The 19,199-nt window shown below is 48.5% G+C and overlaps 1 protein-coding gene across 1 annotated transcript in view; it reads left to right on the forward strand.

The window, feature by feature from the left end:
• Window positions 1-19,199, forward strand: part of FLNB (filamin B) — a 146,430-nt gene that overhangs the window by 104,432 nt on the left and 22,799 nt on the right. The window contains 9 exon segments of the mRNA XM_059390036.1: window positions 1,096-1,256; window positions 5,383-5,550; window positions 7,597-7,720; window positions 8,864-9,020; window positions 10,434-10,623; window positions 12,517-12,764; window positions 15,248-15,319; window positions 16,035-16,137; window positions 16,850-16,990. Of these exon segments, the coding sequence (XP_059246019.1) occupies window positions 1,096-1,256; window positions 5,383-5,550; window positions 7,597-7,720; window positions 8,864-9,020; window positions 10,434-10,623; window positions 12,517-12,764; window positions 15,248-15,319; window positions 16,035-16,137; window positions 16,850-16,990 (1,364 nt within the window).

Raw genomic sequence — 19,199 nt, forward strand, 5'->3', positions numbered from 1 at the left:
ACCCTCAGTTTGTTTTGTGAGATTAATAGTCACTTATGGTTTGTCTGCCTTCTTGCTTGTTTCTTTTTTCTTCAAATTCAGTTAATTAACATATAGTGTATTATTAGTTTCAGAGGTAGAGGTCAGTGATTCATCAGTCTCATATAGTACCCAGAACTTATTACATCATGTGCCCTCTTTCATGCCCCTATCTGAAGGGGTTGGTTTGGGTCCCTGGGTGGCTCAGCCGGTCAAGCATCTGCCTTCAGCTCAGGTCATGATCCCAGGGTGCTGGGATTGAAGTCCCACATCAGGCTCCCTGCTGAATGAAGGGCCTGCTTCTCCTTCCTCCTCTGCTGCTCCCTCTGCTTGTTCTCTCTCTCTCTCTATTGAATCAATAAAGAAAATGTTTTAAAAATTTCTTTAAAAAATGAAAGAATTGGGTTTTTTAATTTAAAGATTTTATTTATTTATTTGAGAGAAAGAGAGAGTACATGAGTGGTGGGAGGGGCAGAGGGAAAAGCAGACTCCCCGCTGAGCAAGGAGCCTGATGTGGGACTCGATCTCAGGACCCTGAGCAGAAGGCAGGCACTTAACCGAATGAGCCACACAGGTGCCCCTCAAAAGGAGTTTTATGGGTATATTTTGCATATGTGTCCTGATCTCCCAACTTTGGGAGACTTCTTTTTTTTTTCCATGGTATAGGAGACATTTGCTTTGTAGAGACTTTTATGCTACGGAGAGAGGGTGAGTATACCTCAGGAAGTACCAGAAACCCCTTGGTTACAGTCATAAGATGGCTAAGCAAACCAGACCGAGATGGCAGCTCCTTAACTGGATAATGCAGAAGCATACAGCCAATTTTATGGTTAAGTGAAGTATTGGAAGTAGTCCCGCTAGAATGGGTCACAGATGCAATCAGATGTGAAAATGAAGGATAAGCATTGGAAAGAGGGGGTCGGAGCCGTCTGTCTATGACACCGTTGAGAAATTTTCAGCAGTGGAATCAAATTGGCTTCCTGGGATTATTTATAGAGAGATTTTAAGTAATTCTGGCAATAAGCAGACTAGCATGAAGCGCTCGTCCCACTTCACTCTCTCTTCCACCCTTTCCAGAGGGGCAGGCATTGGTGGGCTCGGCATAACCGTGGAGGGACCCTCAGAGTCCAAGATCAACTGCAGAGATAACAAAGATGGAAGCTGTAGCGCTGAGTACATCCCCTTTGCTCCGGGGGATTACGACGTCAACATCACGTACGGAGGAGCCCACATCCCTGGTAAGCAATCCCGTAGAAATGTGTCCAGAGAATAATGGATTTGGCATGAAAGCAGGTTTTGTCTGCTCATGTCTGAGTGGGAAAGAGAGTCTGATACTTGCAGGAGGTGCAGAGGGAGAACTTCTCCTTATTTGTCTCCCAAGAATATCCCAGCTCCCAGTAGGGCTGGTAACTGGCAAAACGCCTTGGCTTGGCATTTGGACTAGAAATCATTCACGTGTTGGAAGACCCGCTATTTAATTTAAGGGAGAGGTGGTGTTTTTTGTTGTTTTTTTTTTTGTTTTTACAAAGCTGAAAATCTCCACTTTATTTTGTGATTGGTTCTTCTTTACCTTATACGTGTTCTCTTATTTTCTGCTATTCGTGGATAGTCCTGGTAGACGAAAGAGACCCACAAACTCCAATTCTTACTTATTAATATCTTTTCTATTTCAAAGCAGCGTCTGTCAAGTGCTTGGCTGGTGCGGTCAGTGGAGCGTGCAGCCCTTAATCTCGGGGTTTTGCATTTGAGCCCCACATTGGGTTTGGAGAGATTACATAAAAATCAAATCTTTAAAAAACAAAACAAAACAAAACTAAGGTTTGTCGTCCTCAGGACCCTGACATTTCGGATGGGATAATTCTTTGTTGTTGGGAGGAGGTTGGCTGTCCTGTGCATTGTAGGGCATTTAGTAGTATTCCAAACCACCCCCTTCATTTTGGGACAACCAGAAATGTCTCTAGATATTGGCAAGTGTCCACTCTGGGACAAAATCACCTTTAGTTGAGAACCACTGCTATACTGATTGAAACAATGAGACATACATGACTTAAGAGGCAAAGGGCCCTCCAACTTCCGTGCTTTAAGGGGAAGACTCTCCATCGGTTCTGGTCTGTTTATTTAATGAAACAGTTGCCATTCCACACACATCTGGCTGGGTCGATGCCCCTATGGTGTGGATACAAGGACCCTGGGGGCTGCCTCTGAGTCCACCTATGCCTTGTCTTGGGTATGGTGAGAAAGGGGGCAGAACCTCATCCGAGGACTCCTGGGGCAGGAAGAGCCTCGGATGGGTCAGGGTTATTGCCCCCAAAGCCATAAGCCAGGATAACACTGAGGAGGAAGGAACAGACTTGAGGAGCTTGCTTCTGGGTTTCTGGAATGACTCCCAGAAGCTGGAGTGTGTGCATTGACCAAACGCTTTCCTGAATCTATAGACATTTCCTCCTTATGACATGCCTATGTGCCTACAGACTCACTCTTCCTCTCCCATTGGTCAGAAAACTCAGACATTTCAGCTCAAATGAATGCTACTCAGATATCATTTAAAGCTTAATTTTATGAAGGCTTAGATTTTTCTTTGAAGGCTTCACATTTAAGAAAAACTAAATTGGTGAGTTTCTCCTCCAACTTGTCTTTGCAGCTGATCACAGATTTTTTTTCCTAAGATTTTATTTATTTATTTGACAGACCGAGATCCCAAGTAGGCTGAGAGGCAGGCGGCGGGGGGTGGTGGAGGGGGGGAGCAGGCTCCTCGCCAAGCAGAGAGCCCGATGCGGGGCTCGATCCCAGGATCCCAGGATCATGACCCAAGCCAAAGGCAGAGGCTTTCACCCACTGAGCCACCCAGGTGCCCCTGATCACAGATTTTTAAATCCCTATCAGCACTAGGCAAGGGGAATTCAGCCAAGGACAAGACAGTCAGAGCTCTTGTGCTCCGGTAACTTCCTGTCTGGTGTTGATGCAGCTTCTTGTGATGACTGCTACCAGGAAAGAACAGGGCCCAGTGACAGAGGACAGAGCCATGGGTGTTGGGGGGAGCTTGGCAGTTCCGCAGTAGGAGGGACGGGAGGGGAGAGCACAGAGGACAGGTGGAGGGCTACTGTCTGGAAAGATGACGTGATGGCTGCAAGCCTGCAGGTAGCATTGAGAAGAGCCTCTCTTCATGGAGACGACAATACTGTTCTTAACTTCATTGGGATGGTCTGACTGATGCTTTCAGCTTGGGAATTCCCCTCGCAGAAGAGGGTGAGGGTTTGGACCCCAGTGACTGACCTGGGAGCATGAAGCAGATGGCCATCTTTGAGAAGTCCAGTAAAAAGAGACCCATTTCTTGACCCATTTCTCATCAGAGGTAGATGATACGTCCATGTTTCAGATTCTCTGTAGCCACTCGGAGCGTAATGGCAGTTTCTCCCAGATCCCAGGCCCTGGGTGGTTAGTTAGTAAAGTGTGGGTTGGTTGTCTTAGTTTGGGCTTCTTAGTAAAGTAACTTGTGAGGTATTGCTGTGAAACACTCGGCAACCTGCTGGCTTCTCATTTGCTTTCATGGGAATTCTCACCGGTTAAACATTAGTCCAGTGTTTCCTGGCCTGGTGCAAAGCCCTAGTGGGGCTGTTTTTGACAAGGTTTGCTGTCCTCCCCACTGTGGCATACTGGTTTCCCTTGCTGGGCCAGCTGGGGTCAGCCAGTGGTGGCTTTTAGATCACTGGATCCACCAGGAAAAGCACATTCAGGAGAGAGAGCTGCCGTGGCGGTTTCTGGTGTCTGCCTGGGGCCCGGAACGGGGTAGCAGGGAACGCTTGGTATCTGTCACCTGGGGTCTAAAGTTACCTTGCTAGTTCTGGATGCCCTCATGCTGTGTTCAGACACCTTCCAGTGGAAGCTCTGACTTGGAGATCGGCCTCAGAGGCCGTCCTTCGCCACCACCTGCTGACATAAGATGGCTCTACCGTTCCCCTATGACATGAAGCTCCCTTATGTTTGTTTCCCTAAACCCCAGCCTGGAGGGTGATGTTTGTCTTGGCCGGGTCAGCCATTTATTTCAATTAGCTGAAAAACTGGATGCCACTGAAACCCAGCTGTCATTAACCCAGCCAAGGCCTCTGTTCTTTGTGCGATCTTGTAATTTACCACCGTATTCCACAACAGATGAATTTGGGGGGATGCAAAGCAGAAGACACCTGAGTTTGTGTGTCAGTTAGAAGTCATTGATTTTGCCAGTCTCTTTGGGAGCACAAGGACCCCTGCTCACAGCAAGAGGTACATGTTGCCCCTTGGCGATGGGCTTGGTTGCCCAAGGAGGCATGGTGCTAGGGATTCTGAGGTTCCTGTTTCCAGCTCACCTCTCAGAGGTCTTATTTAGTCCCCTTGGTGGGGGAATCCCAGGAGGGACCCTGGCCCAGCCCTAGTTATTCTCTTTAGTGCTTCTCTTGCAAATCCTGATCACACAGCATTTTCTGTTTCCTTGGATTTTTTTTTTTTTTTTTAAGATTTTGTTAGTTATTTGGGAGAGAGAGCCTGGTGTGGGGCTTGATTCCAGGACCCTGAGATGATGACCTGAACCAAAGACAGATGCTTAACTGACTGAGCCACCCAGGTGCCCCTGCTTACCCTTGGTCTTTAAAACCAGTACCCTCAAAGAGTCAGAGACCCCAGAGCCACCTGTTGGGTCAGCCATGCAGGAGGACCACAGCTGACAACAGTCAGGAGAAAGCAAGGCTTCACCCAATGGCCAGGGAACCAAGCAGGCCATTCATGTTGGGAAGGAGCAGGCTACGTTTTAGGGGAAGGACTCCAGGAAGCCCTCAGGAGAGGTTTGGGGAGAGGGTATTAGATGCGGGCTGGAAGGGCTCCCAACCTCTGCAGCCCACTGCACTCACTCCTTCCTTCCACCGCTGAGCGTCCTCCTTCAGCGTCTTTGACAGCCTGTGCTCTCCCTCCCCTCCAGGGCCCTGTACCCCCCCCATCACTGTGCTTGAAACCCCCTCCATCTGCTTCTCTGGGTGCTGTCTGCTCACTTTCTTGTCTTGGGTTAGTTGTCCCTGGAGAGCTGCCTCTGGCCCCCTGAAGACCAGATTCCTTGCCTTCTAAGTGTTCTACTGATGCTTGTACATGGCCCCGGCCTCTGTTGAATGTGATGTCACAGCTGCCTGTTTGCCACCTTCTCCTGCACTGTGGGTTCCTCCAGGGCCATGAAACCCTCGGGGCCCAGCTCGCAGCCCAATGCTGCATGTGGTGGGTGCGTGTGGGAGCACACAGCCAGGCAGGGCCCCTGGGGAGCTGTGGGGAAGTTCTGGGCACACATGAGGCAGGTCATCTTTCACTAGGAGAGCTGTGCTCAGGATCCTGTGACTTCTTCTCCAGGCAGTCCCTTCAGAGTTCCTGTGAAGGATGTCGTGGACCCTAGCAAGGTCAAGGTTGCTGGCCCTGGGCTGGGCTCTGGTGTCCGAGCCCGCATCTCACAGTCCTTTACAGTGGACAGCAGCAAGGCCGGCCTGGCTCCTCTGGAAGTGAGGGTCCTGGGCCCACGAGGTGAGTGCGTCCTGCCAGCACCCTCGCCACAGGTGAGGGCAGCCATGACTCAGTGGGCACTTGACTTTTGAGTTTGGTCATGAACTTAAAATTAAATTTGCTAAATTACTTTATTGCTCCGTATTCCAGCTAAACAGGAGAAGTGCCTGCTTTTATTTATTTATTTTTAAATATTGTATTTATATATTTTGAGAGAGACAGAGTGTGCACATGTGAGTGGAGAGGGAAGGGCAGAGGCACAGGGAGAGGCAGAATCTCAAGCAGACTTGTGCTGAGCACGGAACATTCTCTTGACCCTGCAGTCAAGGCCTGAGTCGAAATCAAAGAGTTGGATGCTTAACCAACTGAGCCACTCAGATGCCCCAAAGCTGCTTTTAGAAAGCAGGCAGACCTCCTGTGTCTCTAGTGGTCTCTTCCCACATTTAATAAGGCGGCTCTAAGTGTCTTTTTCAATTTTCACTTAAGTAGTGAGGCAAGTAGTATTTGTGCTCTCATATGCGTGTGTCAGCCTTTGTGAGGTGACTGAGGTCTGGAGTTTGGGTGGGCAATGGGTTTAGAGGTGATAACTCTCTTTGAGGTGCCTTGGTGCCCATGTGCAATACATCCAAATCTCTGGAAATGACAGATACGCAACCCATGTGACATGGCTTTTGTCATTGTCCCCACTTCCTGGAGGGAGAGGGTCTCTTGGGAAATGGCCTCTGTTGACAATTCGGCCTGCCCTATTGGCAGCCTAGAACTGGGGTTTGGTATGACGAGCAGGCCATTTTGGGACAGAGCCCTGTAGTGCATTGAGATTTACCTTATTTGGCAGGCAATCACATTTCCTCTTCCGGCACTGAAAAATGAGCCATTCTCTCCTTAATTTCTTAAGTTATCTGGATTTTTCCCTGGTGATGTGTTCTTGGCTTTATAGATGTAGCAAACGGGGGCTTCCTTCTTTGAAGAGGAACTTTCTACTTAATGGGGTTCAGCAGGAGGTTATGCCTTTTGAAGCTCAGGGCAGATGTGGTTTGAGGGAAATGAGGTCATGGGGCTGGAATCTGATTCTGCATAGTTACTGAGCTTTAAGACCTGTGTGTGTGTGGAAGAGAGAGAGAGACAGAGGGAGGGAGGCTTTACTTAGATATCTACTGCTATTATATTATTCTGGAGGACTCGGAAGTAACAGCCTTTTAATTTTAGCTGATGAGATGGATTCCCAGTCTTGGCGCAGCCCTTTGAAAGCCATTTCAGAGTTCTTTAAAGGTGACCCGAAGGGTGACTTTACGGAGACAGGTTTGCATTTTCCTATTGGCTGCTGCTCTAATTATGCTGAATGCCTCTTGCTGTCCTCACCCCCAAAATTGCCTGGTTCCTGCCTCATCTGCTTTGCTTAATGAGCAGCCTACCCTCAGTCGACCCATCCCCGATACTCATGGCCAGAACTAGGATCTATAATCTACCAATGCAATGCATGCCTCGATTATGCTTTATCACGGTCTCTAGCTGACCCCTGTAGGCATCACTTTGAAGATCCCCCCCCCCCACCTGATGGAATGGGCACCCTCACCTGCCCTGCACCTAACACTCAGCCTGCTGGCATCCTACTGGTCTGTGCTCTAGGTGGCCATCCATTTGCTTGGCCAATCCATTGGTTAACTTCTGCTTCTCAGAGTTGTGGTCTCTTTGGCCCTTCCTCTGCTATAGAGTAAAATGGCCACATCCCAAGCATACCTCACCAGCTTGGAAAGGGATAGCGTGCCTGCAACATGCATCTTCACGCAAGCATGGCAGTCTCCTTAATTGCACTCGAGGGCCGACTGAGTGTACTTCAGCCATCAGAAAGCTAAAGGTGTCTCTTGGGGTCATTTCTGCAACCATGAATTGGGGATCCTGTCTCCTGTGATTTCTTGGGCCACTGATTATGGCCTCCCCTGCCTTTATGTTTCTCCTCATTGGAAACCAATAGGTCTTGGGATGAATGTGATTCTATTTCAGACTCAGCCCAGGGTGGAGTGAAGGAGAGTCTGTGCAGTTCCTCAGATGTCTCATTTTTGTTCTCAGGCCTGGTGGAGCCGGTGAACGTAGTGGACAATGGGGATGGCACACATACGGTGACCTACACACCATCCCAGGAGGGGCCTTACATGGTCTCAGTAAAATATGCTGATGAAGAGATACCTCGTAGGTAAGCTTCTGACACTTACAGAAGGGGGTCAGAACCAGCCTGAACTCCAGCCCTCTGAAGGTTTGGCCAGCACTGTCCTGGTGACCCATTCAGCCATTCATTTATCCAACTATCCATCCATCCGTCCATCCATCCATCCGTCCATCCAACCATCCGTCCATCCATCCATCCATCTGCCCATCCATCTATCCGTCTTTCCAACCAACCATCCATCCATCCATCTACCCACCCAACTTCCTCATCAGCAGGTATCAGTGAGAACCTGCAGGCTATCTCTGCACGGGTGTTAGAACATACTAGCCTTGATACCTGTGGCTGCTTCTCTCTTGATATCCTGTATCCCCCTGCTTTGTCCTTTTGTCCATATTTAATTTAAAGATGAGCTGAAATTAAGGAGTTGGGAATCTTTGAAGAAACAAGGAATGTGTTATTTCATCAACGTTGTCTTTCTGGTGACCTTACAAGTAGTTCTCTGATGAGGGCAAAGATTTTTACTTTTTTACTTCTTTACTTGAGGATTTGGTTGACAGTATGTTCCCAGAAGGTATTGGATAGAAACGTCATTCCTCATTCACATTAATATGAAATGTTGCTATACTCTTCCTCTGTCAGGACAGCCTCCAAGGGATTCTTTTCATACTCCTTAAGATGAAAAGAATTTACCCAAACCCCAATATATGTTTTATATAGAGATATACATATAGCTCTAGGTATGTAGAAATCTGTAATTTATAAATTACATTTATGTATTACTTTGCTAATAGGTAGTTCACCATCTAAGGCATGCTAAGAATAGAAGAGGATGAGATAAGACATTAATTTTATTATTCCAACATTGTTTCCTAATTCCAACAGTCCCTTCCTATTTTGGTGACCATTTTCTTAGCATGACAAAAGCGAGTTACCTGTGTCTCCCAAACCAAGTTGAGGATTAGTGTGTATCCCATGGTGTGCACTCAGGGAAAGCATATGATGGTTACATGCTTGTAAATTTCTATTAAGACTTAAGGTACATAAGGCACTCGCTGTCTTACCTTCTGTAGAAATCCTCCCTCTCAAGCCCTGTCTCTTTGTGTAAGAGAGATCGAATGTAGCTGGTTGATAGTATTGGCACTCACCCAGCATGTGTATGTGTCTTTCAAGTCCCTTCAAGGTCAAGGTCCTTCCCACATATGATGCCAGCAAAGTGACGGCCAGTGGCCCTGGCCTCAGTTCCTATGGTGTGCCTGCCAGTCTGCCTGTGGAGTTTGCAATTGATGCCAGAGATGCTGGGGAAGGCCTGCTTGCTGTTCAGATCACGGTAACTTTGAGTTATTTTCTAGAGTAAAATTCGATTAATGAAGACCTAACTTCCTGGTCAGGGATAAGAATAAGATTTTAATGACCGATTTCTGGCCTGATGCAAATGTTTGATGATCCCCACGACCCCCCATCAGAGAACCGGTCATTGTGTAAGAAAACAAACATGCTTGCCTGAATGAGAGGTCTGAAGGGGTAGCTCCAAGTACCACATTTGGATGAATCTCGTGTACTTTGATCTCTACTCTATCTGCTCCTCTGCTTTTGTTTTAAAATGTTTTAAATTACTCATCAGATTAGTTAAGACTAGGTTGCACTGTATATCACAATACCCCCGCAAATGAGAGTGGCTCCAACCGTGGGATTAATCTCTCTATTGAAGGAAGCCCGGAGGCAAGCCACCTGGGTACTGTGTGGCTCGGCAAGGAAGCCGGCTCCAGCTCTCCCGCTCCTCGGTCCTAGCGTGTGGCTTCTGTCCTGAGGTTTCCTCCTGGACCACGAGCTGATGCACATGGCAGGCCACAAAGAGAAGGAAGGGCAGAAGGGGAAAGGGGACCTTCAACTCAATCAGCGGTCTTGACCAGCTCTCTGTGACTTCCACTTCCCTCTCATTTATTTACTGGCACTTTGTCACAAGTCCCAAGGCCATACTTCGGGGAAGAGTTTGCTAGCAAGTGGGAGCTGCCCCCAGCCAAGGACTGGGAATTTTTTACTAAAGGGAAGAAGGAGAGTGGATATGGTGATATAGGAGCAGGGACCTTGTCCCCCTTGTCTCCCTGAATTTGGTTGGATTCAGAGCTGAATCAGTTCTTGTTTACTTGACCGTAGAATTCCTAAAAATTGACAATGTCCATAGGGTGTGACCCTCTCCCCTCCCTGCCCCACCAAAACAAGATTTTTTTTTTTAAGATTTTATTTGACAGACGGAGATCACAGAGAAGCAGGCTCCCTGCTGAGCAGGGAGCCCGATGCGCGGCTGGATCCCAGGATCCTGGGATCATGACCTGAGTTGAAGGCAGAGGCTTTAACCCACTGAGCCACCCATGGGCCCCCCAAAACAAAAAATTAATTAAGATTGTGTTGGGGCACCTGGGTGGCTCAGTGGGTTAAAGCCTCTGCCTTCAACTCAGGTCATGATCCCAGGGTCCTGAGATCGAGCCCCACATGAGGCTCTCTGCTCAGCAGGGAGCCTGCTTCCTCCTCTCTCTCTCTGCCTGCCTCTCTGCCTACTTGTGATCTCTGTCTGCCAAATAAATAAATAAAATCTTTAAAAAAAAGATTGTGTTAAGCCATTAATTCTGTCTCCTCTGGAATAGAGGCACCAATGAATAAGCAAAATGTGTCTTGTTTTCCCATGAGTGGTCTCTACATCTTGATGACAAAACCCTAAATAGCATTTCTCGGTGCTTCACAGGACCAAGAGGGAAAACCCAAAAGAGCCATTGTCCATGACAATGAAGATGGCACGTACGCCGTCACCTACATCCCTGACAAGACTGGACGCTACATGATTGGGGTCACCTACGGGGGGGACGACATCCCATTGTCTCCCTACCGCATCCGGGCCACACAGACGGGAGATGCCAGCAAGTGCCTGGCCACGGGTGAGTGTGGGCTTTGGAGTCAGTAAGCCAGGGGCCAATCCTTCTCTGCCCCTCAGTGGCTGTGTGATTAGGGCAAGTTGCTTAGCCACTCTGAGCTTTGGTCAAACTTCGATGGAAGCTCTTTCTGAGAACATTTCAATTCAAGAAACTCTTCTTGGGATCAGAGACTGTTTCACGGGTTTATTGCAAAATTATATGAGGTCAGGTAGGAGAAATGTTTAGCATGGTACCAGGCACATGGAAGCTGTTATTATGTTACTTTTGAAGTGGGTGCTTTTGTGGAGATCTCACCTGTGGTGGTAGGTCCCACGAAAAGCTGCAAATATATGCCTTTCCTTTCATGAGGAGATGGTTTAATTTTTCAAGATTTATTTGAGAGCATTTCAGGTCAGCATTAGAGAAATGCATTCGAGGATCTGGGTTTTTCCTCAGCACTTCAGCCTGTGCCTACGTCTCTTAGAATGTCTCCAGAAATATTTGAACATCACACTTCCTTCAGTTTCTGAGATGTGACCGAGACCATCACAGGCCCTTCATTTCTAAGAACAGCTCTTGCTGATGCTGCTCCAGCAGATTTCAAAACATGAATCCCCATCTCTGAAGTGAAACAGATTGGCTTCTCTTTAAATTCAACGTAGGTCCAACCTGGATGGACCTGTTTCTCTCATATCTTAGCTTGTTCTGAACGGAGGAAGAATTTCTCGCTTTCAGAGCAAGTTGTAAACTGCTCAGCTTGGCGAGTTGGGGCTCAAACGCTGGGAAATTTTGAACCACTGGCCAATCCAATCCACCACCTCCTAGGTCTGTGCTATCTGCCAGGAACGACTGGATTGCCGTGACTAACCTGGGGCATGATAATACTGGGTGGGGACTGACTCCTTGCTCTCCAGGCTCTGTTCTGTCCCTTGCTGGGGCAGAATCCTGAACAGGATACTTGCTCATCCTGGGGGCTCCGAGAGGCCACTGTTCTCTGTCGTTCAGGGCCTTCCATGGACTGGCCCCAGGCTCCCTTCTACTATTCCCGCTCTGAACAATATGTTTTTAGCATTCGCTGTTGCTTCTTGCCTTTTTTTTTTTTTTTCTTTTTTTTTTTTGCCAGCATGCTTTTTGGTTCACTCATCTGCACTCCCTGATGTGGAACCTGTGTAAAGGGTGCCCCCAGTCAGACAGAGAGAGACTGGTCGTGGTTTGGGAGCAGAGGTGGAAAGTGTCCTCTAGCCAGCCACGCCTGTGCTTCAGAATCAGCCATTCCCCTTTTCTCGCCCCCATCAGTGTGGCAGTGCTGGGATACAAAGTCATAGAACTTTCTTTATAGAAATGAGCTATGGGACACTTCTCTAAAGCACGGCTGACTCTTTTTTCTATAACTGAGTGTTCCCACAGCACATTGAGCCGTCTTTGTTGGTGCCTGGCCTGCAAATGTCTGCCTGTTCATAATGAACAGCCGACAGCAGAGACCGTGTGTGGTTCAATGTTGTGTGTACCTGGCCCTCAAGGAAGTGCCCATTGTACGTCTGCTTGTGGAAGTTGACCATCCCCTCTGACCCCTGAATGCCAGCAAGCTGGGTCTAACATCGGTTGACACTCCCAGCTTGTCTCTTAAGTACTAGAGCGCCCCCCACTCCCACAGGGAGCAGCCCCTTCCTCCGACCCCCAGGATCTCCAGGACCACCGTGTGTGGTGGCCGTCGAAGATCTGGCATGGACAGATGCGGACTCTGCACCAATGCGTGATTTGTTCTGGGGTCCCCAGGACCACCCTGTGTGTGGTGGCCGTCGAAGATCTGGCATGGACAGATGCGGACTCTGCACCAATGCGTGCTTTGTTCTGGGGTCCCCAGGGCAGCTCTCTGTGGCTGGAGCTTCTAGTCTTTTCTCCGGAACTGTTCTCTAGGTCCTGGAATTGCCTCCACCGTGAAAACCGGTGAGGAAGTGGGCTTTGTGGTGGATGCCAAGACCGCTGGGAAAGGGAAGGTGACCTGCACGGTTCTGACCCCCGACGGCACTGAGGCTGAGGCCGACGTCATTGAGAATGAGGATGGCACCTACGACATCTTTTACACAGCTGCCAAGCCAGGCACCTACGTCATCTACGTGCGCTTTGGCGGCGTTGATATCCCCAACAGCCCCTTCACTGTCATGGTAAGCCACATTCCTTCCCTAGAGCGCCCTGGTCTGACAGAAAAGCTAACAGCTGCCCTCTGTTAAATCCTGGCTAGAACATCCCCTTCCACTTTTTTTCTTTAAAAATTTTTTCCTCAGCAGTCATGACCTTGTTGAGTCCTAGAGTAATCTCTAGAAATCCGGAAGCTCTTGGCTGTTAGAGTTTTTAAGGAATCTTATTGGCCATCGAAGTATCCATCAGGCTAAGGGTCTTGGGCAATGTCCTGGCCAAAGCCCAGTTCAGAAAGATATACTTGGACAAAAAAAAGAAAATGCGTGTAAGTAAGACAGCACAATTTTTTATTCTGCTAGCTTTTCCTCCTCCCTCATCTCCACGGCCTGGAGGAGAGAGGTTCCTGATGCCGTTATGTCTGGAGACTTGACCCATATCCCGGGACACAAAGTGCCTCCAGTTTTGTTTGGGAAAGACAGAGATTTTGCATAGACCTAGGAAATAGGAACATCTAGAAGAAAGGGACACCATTATGGTCCAGAACGGTGAGGCTCCTTAGTTTTCAACAAGTGACTCTTGGATTCTCCTCTGATAAAGAAGGTTCTTCAGTCAGGACAAGATTAGAAACCTCATTTGATCCTTAAAGCCAAGCATCATTGGCTCTCTTGCAGATGAGGTGTGGGAACAGGGCCCAGATTGAAGTTCACGGTGCCCAGCGTGCCTGCTGTGGACAACCACTGAGGGCCCCTTACACGGTGTCCTTCGATGCCATGGGCAGCAGCCATGCTTGACCACAAAGTCCTTAGGCCTCAGTGGCCGAGCCCCATGCACAGCCTGTGGAGTCCCTTCGGATGATTTCACTTCATGCAGCAACAGAGAAGGGACCCTGTTCCAAACAGAAGCCTGTGCCTTGCCTCCTTCCAAGCAGTCTCTCATTTGTTGTAGCTTTTTTCCCTTTCCATAGATGTTTGTTTATCTGTAAACATCCTGGCAGAGATATGGAGGCTCTTTTTTGTCTCAAGGATGTAAGTGCCTCTCAACTTTGACACTTCATTTGGGAGTGTTCTCCTTTGAAGGCAGAAAGAAATGCAGCTAGAGAGTTTCTGTCATTCTTACTTCCCAAGAAGGGTCCCAGGTGTAATTTTAAGAATCTGTTTTGGGTTTTATGGGGTTGATTGGAACAGGGCAGCATGGAGGAGCGGCCCCCGGGCAGAGGTCATGGCTTTGCAGGTGCAACGAGCTAGGATGGGTGAGGCGGGTCTGAGTGAGAAAGTCAGTGTGGAAATACCAAGGGCCATTTTAGCTGCTGAGCCAGGGACCTGAAGTGGGGGCCACCAGATTCAGTGGGAATAAATGTCCCCTCAGCTGGGAGGTCACCTCTAGTACCTGGTTTGGGTCTTTTTTTGGTTTGGGTTTTCCATGCCAAGCTCTCTCTAGCCTTACCCAGGTGGACTTTCTCTACACATGGATTCCCTGCCTCCCTCTACAGACTTGTGGCCAGAAGGACACAAGCACCCAGTACTGCCTTCAGAGCTCTTGTCTCAAGGAGCCCCAGCAGGCTGGTTCAGTTAAATAGATCACACAGCCATGGGTCTAGCGGTGTTTCTTCTCATCTCGTCCCCGCTGAGAAGTCCTGGGTCAAAGGCCATAGAGTGGCCATTGAAAGATCTTTGACTAGTATGTCCCTGCATAGCTCCACCGGGAGAGAGCCCTGAGGTGGGGGTAGGGCTGTTCCAAATGGTGATGCTCTCTGCAGATGCTGAAATACACAAAGAGGAGTGAAGCAGGCATGTTGGCCTTCCTCCCAGCAGGAGGGCCTTTCAGTTCTTGCTGTTGATGATGGGAGAAGAGGGAGATCCCTCCCTTACCGGGTCGATGGGATCAGGAATGTGAAGTCTGTGGTTTAAAAAAAAAAAATGAATTTATAAAGACTTTTAAAACATAAATACCATGGGCACTTATCAAGTAACAGGAGACCTCTTTCCCAGTTCTGTGCCGCAGAAGGGACTGGTGTTCCTTTTTTGCTGTTGGCACAACAAAGCCATCAGCTTTGTGCACGGGGCGGCTCCTACCCAGTGCTTTACAACTCGTCTTGGTCCCTCCGAGTGTCAGAGGTACCCTTCCCCTTTCATTCATCAGACTCCGTAGCTTTTTCAAGTACAGGTTTGCATAATTAGCAGACTTCCTGGCAGGTGTTTTAGGTACCTCCAAGTTCTCAGGACCACAAGCAGCCCGGGTAAAGAATCCTGCATGTATCACTACAGACTCTCCAGCTAGCATTTCTTTGGGCCAGCTTCCTAGAAGTGGGGTCATGGGTTTCAAGGGCATGTGGATTTGACATTGCTCTCCACAAGGCGAGGAAGGTTGTAGGCGCCCGCTAGAGCAAGTGGTTCCTGCTGTATGAGACAGAGCCGTTGGGGAGGAAGCGGCCCTCATGTTGTAGGACCTACTAAAGTAGCAGCGTCCCTTCCGTGTGATTCCCGACTAATCTCCATTTGCCACCAACCAGGCCACGGATGGGGAAGTCGAGGCTGTGGAGGAGGCTCCGGTAAATGCCTGTTCCCCCGGATTCAGGCCCTGGGTACACTTTTTTTTTTCCCCCCTTTTTGGCATTTCTGTGTTTACTCAGCCTTCATTTCAGAAAGCTGCAGCCTGCTTCTGGGGATTGCTTAAGCCCTCTGGGTGTCCTGGTCATTGGTTTGCCCCGCCCCCACTGATCAGTCCGTCACAATGATCCCCCGCTTCCTCTGTAAAGAGACCCACCTGTGTCATCGTCTGCGCTCCACGAATCTCCAGCCGTCATGTCTGTGATCACGCTCGGTGTCGTTTGTCTGCGGTTCGGAGAAACACAGACTGTCCTCAGCCCTCCTGCTGACTCGCACAGCTGCCCCTCGCACAGTTGGTTTCTGTTCAGGGGAGAGCCACCCGCTGCTACTTTCTGCCACTTAAAACGCACCTTCTTTTCCAGGCCACAACTAAACCTTTCCAGGTGGAGCCTCTTGGGACCCACAGACATTGCTCTCTCTCACTTTCCCATGCCCCCGTGAGCCCTGCTGGGAATTCTGCAAGCAGAACGCCTAGCGATCGTTAGCAATTGGTCAGCATGACTTCTCCAGTACCCCAGGCTCTGCTTCGGCCCCAGGGTGTTAGACAGAGGCCATCCCACATGGACGGCAGCCACATCCCCAGATCCCGGCTACACTGGCTTGCAGGATTCCCAGCTCTCTGCCCTCTGTTGCTTCATCAGCCCACGCCATGGTCCGCTCTACCCAGTGATGACTGCTTCCTGTTTTTAGGTGACCGAAGAGGCCTATGTCCCCGTGAGTGACATGAACGGCCTGGGGTTCAAGCCTTTCGACTTGGTCATTCCGTTTGCGGTCAGGAAAGGGGAAATTACCGGTAAGCACAGTCACGAAAGCCACCTTGTTCTCCCTAGATTGCATTAGCTTTCCAGAACGTTGCTCAGGAGGTGGTCCCATCTGTCCCTGATATCTGCCATCCTGAACCCAGCATCCCTGTTTCTTGCTGTAGGGGATTGGTCCCTGAGCCCCGAGACGGCAGAATGTTCACTGTATATATGTGTGTCTCTGAAGGGGCTGCTTCGTTTAGGACTTGCATCACATCCTAGAGAAGGCCAGGCACTCTCTCCAGGTTACGAACCACTGTATTTAGATACCTCTCGACTGTCAGGTTCCTGTCCCACCTTTCTTCCTGCCTTGTCTTATGCGCACACCTTTCCAGAGGTGACATTCCTACAACGTCTCTTGTACAAGCCTACCTTTCTCTCCCAGCCTCCTTTTAATGCCCATTTCTCTTTGAGCTGACTCTGCTACTTGGCTCGTGGTCTTTTCTAGTCTAGTTTGAGCTGCTCACTTGCAAGTACAAAGGTAGAAAACCCTTTACTGGAGTTGCCTGCTGCATTTTGTGGAAGGAAAAGGGAACAAAATAGAGGTAGACATGTCTCTGTTTTCCTGTTGTCCTTGTCCTGTCTTGGATGCTTTAGGCAGCAGGGAGTGCCCTCTGATCTGAAGACCACCTGTGCCTTTGCACTGAGCTTCTCCGGGGGAAGTGCCTGGGGTGCTCATTGCCCTGTCTGCCTGTTCTCCCGCAGGAGAGGTCCACATGCCTTCCGGGAAGACGGCCACACCTGAGATTGTGGACAACAAGGATGGCACAGTCACGGTCCGATACGCCCCCACTGAGGTCGGGCTGCATGAAATGCACATCAAATATATGGGCAGCCACATCCCTGGTGAGTCGGGCTCTGCACCTGGGCAGCATGCTCACAGGACGGCATGACTTGGGCCTTGGTATCTGGGAGGTTTGCAGAGATGTGTAGTTAGCTGCTACATGGGAAATAATTCTCAGTGGCAGGATCAGGAATGCAGTGTGGGAGTCGCTATGAAACCAAATAGCCTATGACCCCAGCAGATCCAGCTACTTTTCCAGAGGGACAACACAGCCTAGCGTCCTGGGTCACAGTTCACGCCCTTAGGTCCATGATTGTTTGTCTTTGTCACTGTGCCGAGCGTGGTCAGAGAGTATGCTGGGAGAAGAATGTGAGGCTCCTGGAGGGACTTTCCAGCCTGGCCTGCAGAGCCTGGTGTGGTGTGGGGTTTTGGGGCGGAAGGAGAGGACAAGCTGCCTTATGTTCACACTGACCTTGACAAGGAAACTCAGCTCAGATTTCATGTCCATCAACCAACACAGTGTTATTCTTGTTCTTCTTTTTCTTTTTTTTTTTAAATGTTCAAATAGTTTTGTTTTTTAATTTAATATTTTGAAGCAACATATCCACATGGTTTAAAAAACGGTACAGGGAAAGGTTTCCTTCCTGCCTGTATCACCCACCTGACCTCTCCTTGAACTTGACTGCTGTTAACTTTTTACATTGGACTTCAGAATATTTTTAAGACCCTACAGACAAATGAGAAATATGGATTCTTAAGCCCTTTCCCATTCGTGCATTAATAGCAAAGTCTGCACATCATTTTGAGCTCGTCCTTTTCCATCTGACAGTATATCTGGGAGAGCTTTATGCTCCGAATGATAGAGCATGTTTGTGGTGTTGCACCGTTGGGGTGAGCATGGTATATTCCACCCTTACCCTCACTGGAGGATTTGAGGGTCTCCCCTGCCTTTTGCTGTCATTAGGCAGCAGTGAATAGCCTTTGTATCCATCATTTCACACTCACAAAGGTACAGCTGTGAGGTTTAATTCTCAAGGCATGTATTGTGGCCACAGAGATAACTGTCTTTATTTTTATTAACATATAATGTATTATTTGCCCCAGGGGTGCAGGTCTGTGAATCATCAGGCTTACACACTTCACAGCACTCATCATAGCGCATACCCTCCCCAATGTCCATAACCTAACCACCCTCTCCACACCCCCCACCCCCCAGCAACCCTCAGCTTGTTCTGTGAGACTGAGAGTGAGACAACTGTCATTTTGATAGATGTTGACAAATTGTCAAGACAAATCTTGACAATTGCCTCCCCTCATCCACACATGCACCAGCAAGGTAGATGAGCACCTGCTTTCTACCAGGTTTTGGATCTTTGCCAGACCATTCAGAAAAACAGTATCTCTGTGTTTCTTTGTATGTCTCTTGCAAATGAGACTGAGCAACTTTCTATATGTCTAAGTACCGTTTGTATTTCTTTCTCTGTGAACTGAGCGCTTGTTTCCTTGGCCAGGTTTTTCTCTTGGGTGATTGGCTTTTGTCATATCACTTTCTGAGAACAAATTAAATACTGGAGAGATTAGTCCTTTGTGATACAAGTCGCAAATAGTTCTCCAGTTTGATGTTTGCTGTAGTTCATACATACATGTGTGCATAATATTTATTTAAAGCAAAAATATGTTATCTGCTTGTATCTAAATATTCTAAAGATGCAGATAAAGAGAAAGTAAAAAATGTCTTTCTCTTTCCCTTTCACTACCACTGCTGAGGTGTTAGTCTTTTCAGATGTTTCTCTCTGTGCCTACAAAACATGCATAGAATTTTGCTGGGTTTTTTCCTTCAAAGAAATGAGATAATGGTATTAATATTATATAGCAGCTTGTCTTTTTAACATGACACGTTATGAATAATCTCTCAAGTTAATACACACAGATCTCCCTCTTTTCTTTTCTTTTCTTTTTTTTTTTTGTAAGAGAGTGCGTGTGCCTGCATGTGGGCAGGCAAAGGGGGGGAGGGGCAGAAGGCTAGGGAGAGAGAGAATCTCAAGCAAGCTCCACGCTCAACGTGGAGACAGACACAGGGCTGAATCTCAGGGCATCTCCCAGCCCTGAAATTATGCCCTGAGCCGAAATCAAGAATCAGACACTTTGAGCCACCCAGGCTCCCCTTCATTCATTATTTTTAACGACCTGCCAGTATACCCATGTTTACGTAACTGGCCCCCTGTTGTTGGACACTGGAGTCTTTTCCTAACTTGGATCTGAGCACTGTGG

This window comes from Mustela nigripes, chromosome 2 (genome assembly GCF_022355385.1).
Source record: "Mustela nigripes isolate SB6536 chromosome 2, MUSNIG.SB6536, whole genome shotgun sequence".
Classification (NCBI taxonomy): domain Eukaryota; kingdom Metazoa; phylum Chordata; class Mammalia; order Carnivora; family Mustelidae; genus Mustela; species Mustela nigripes.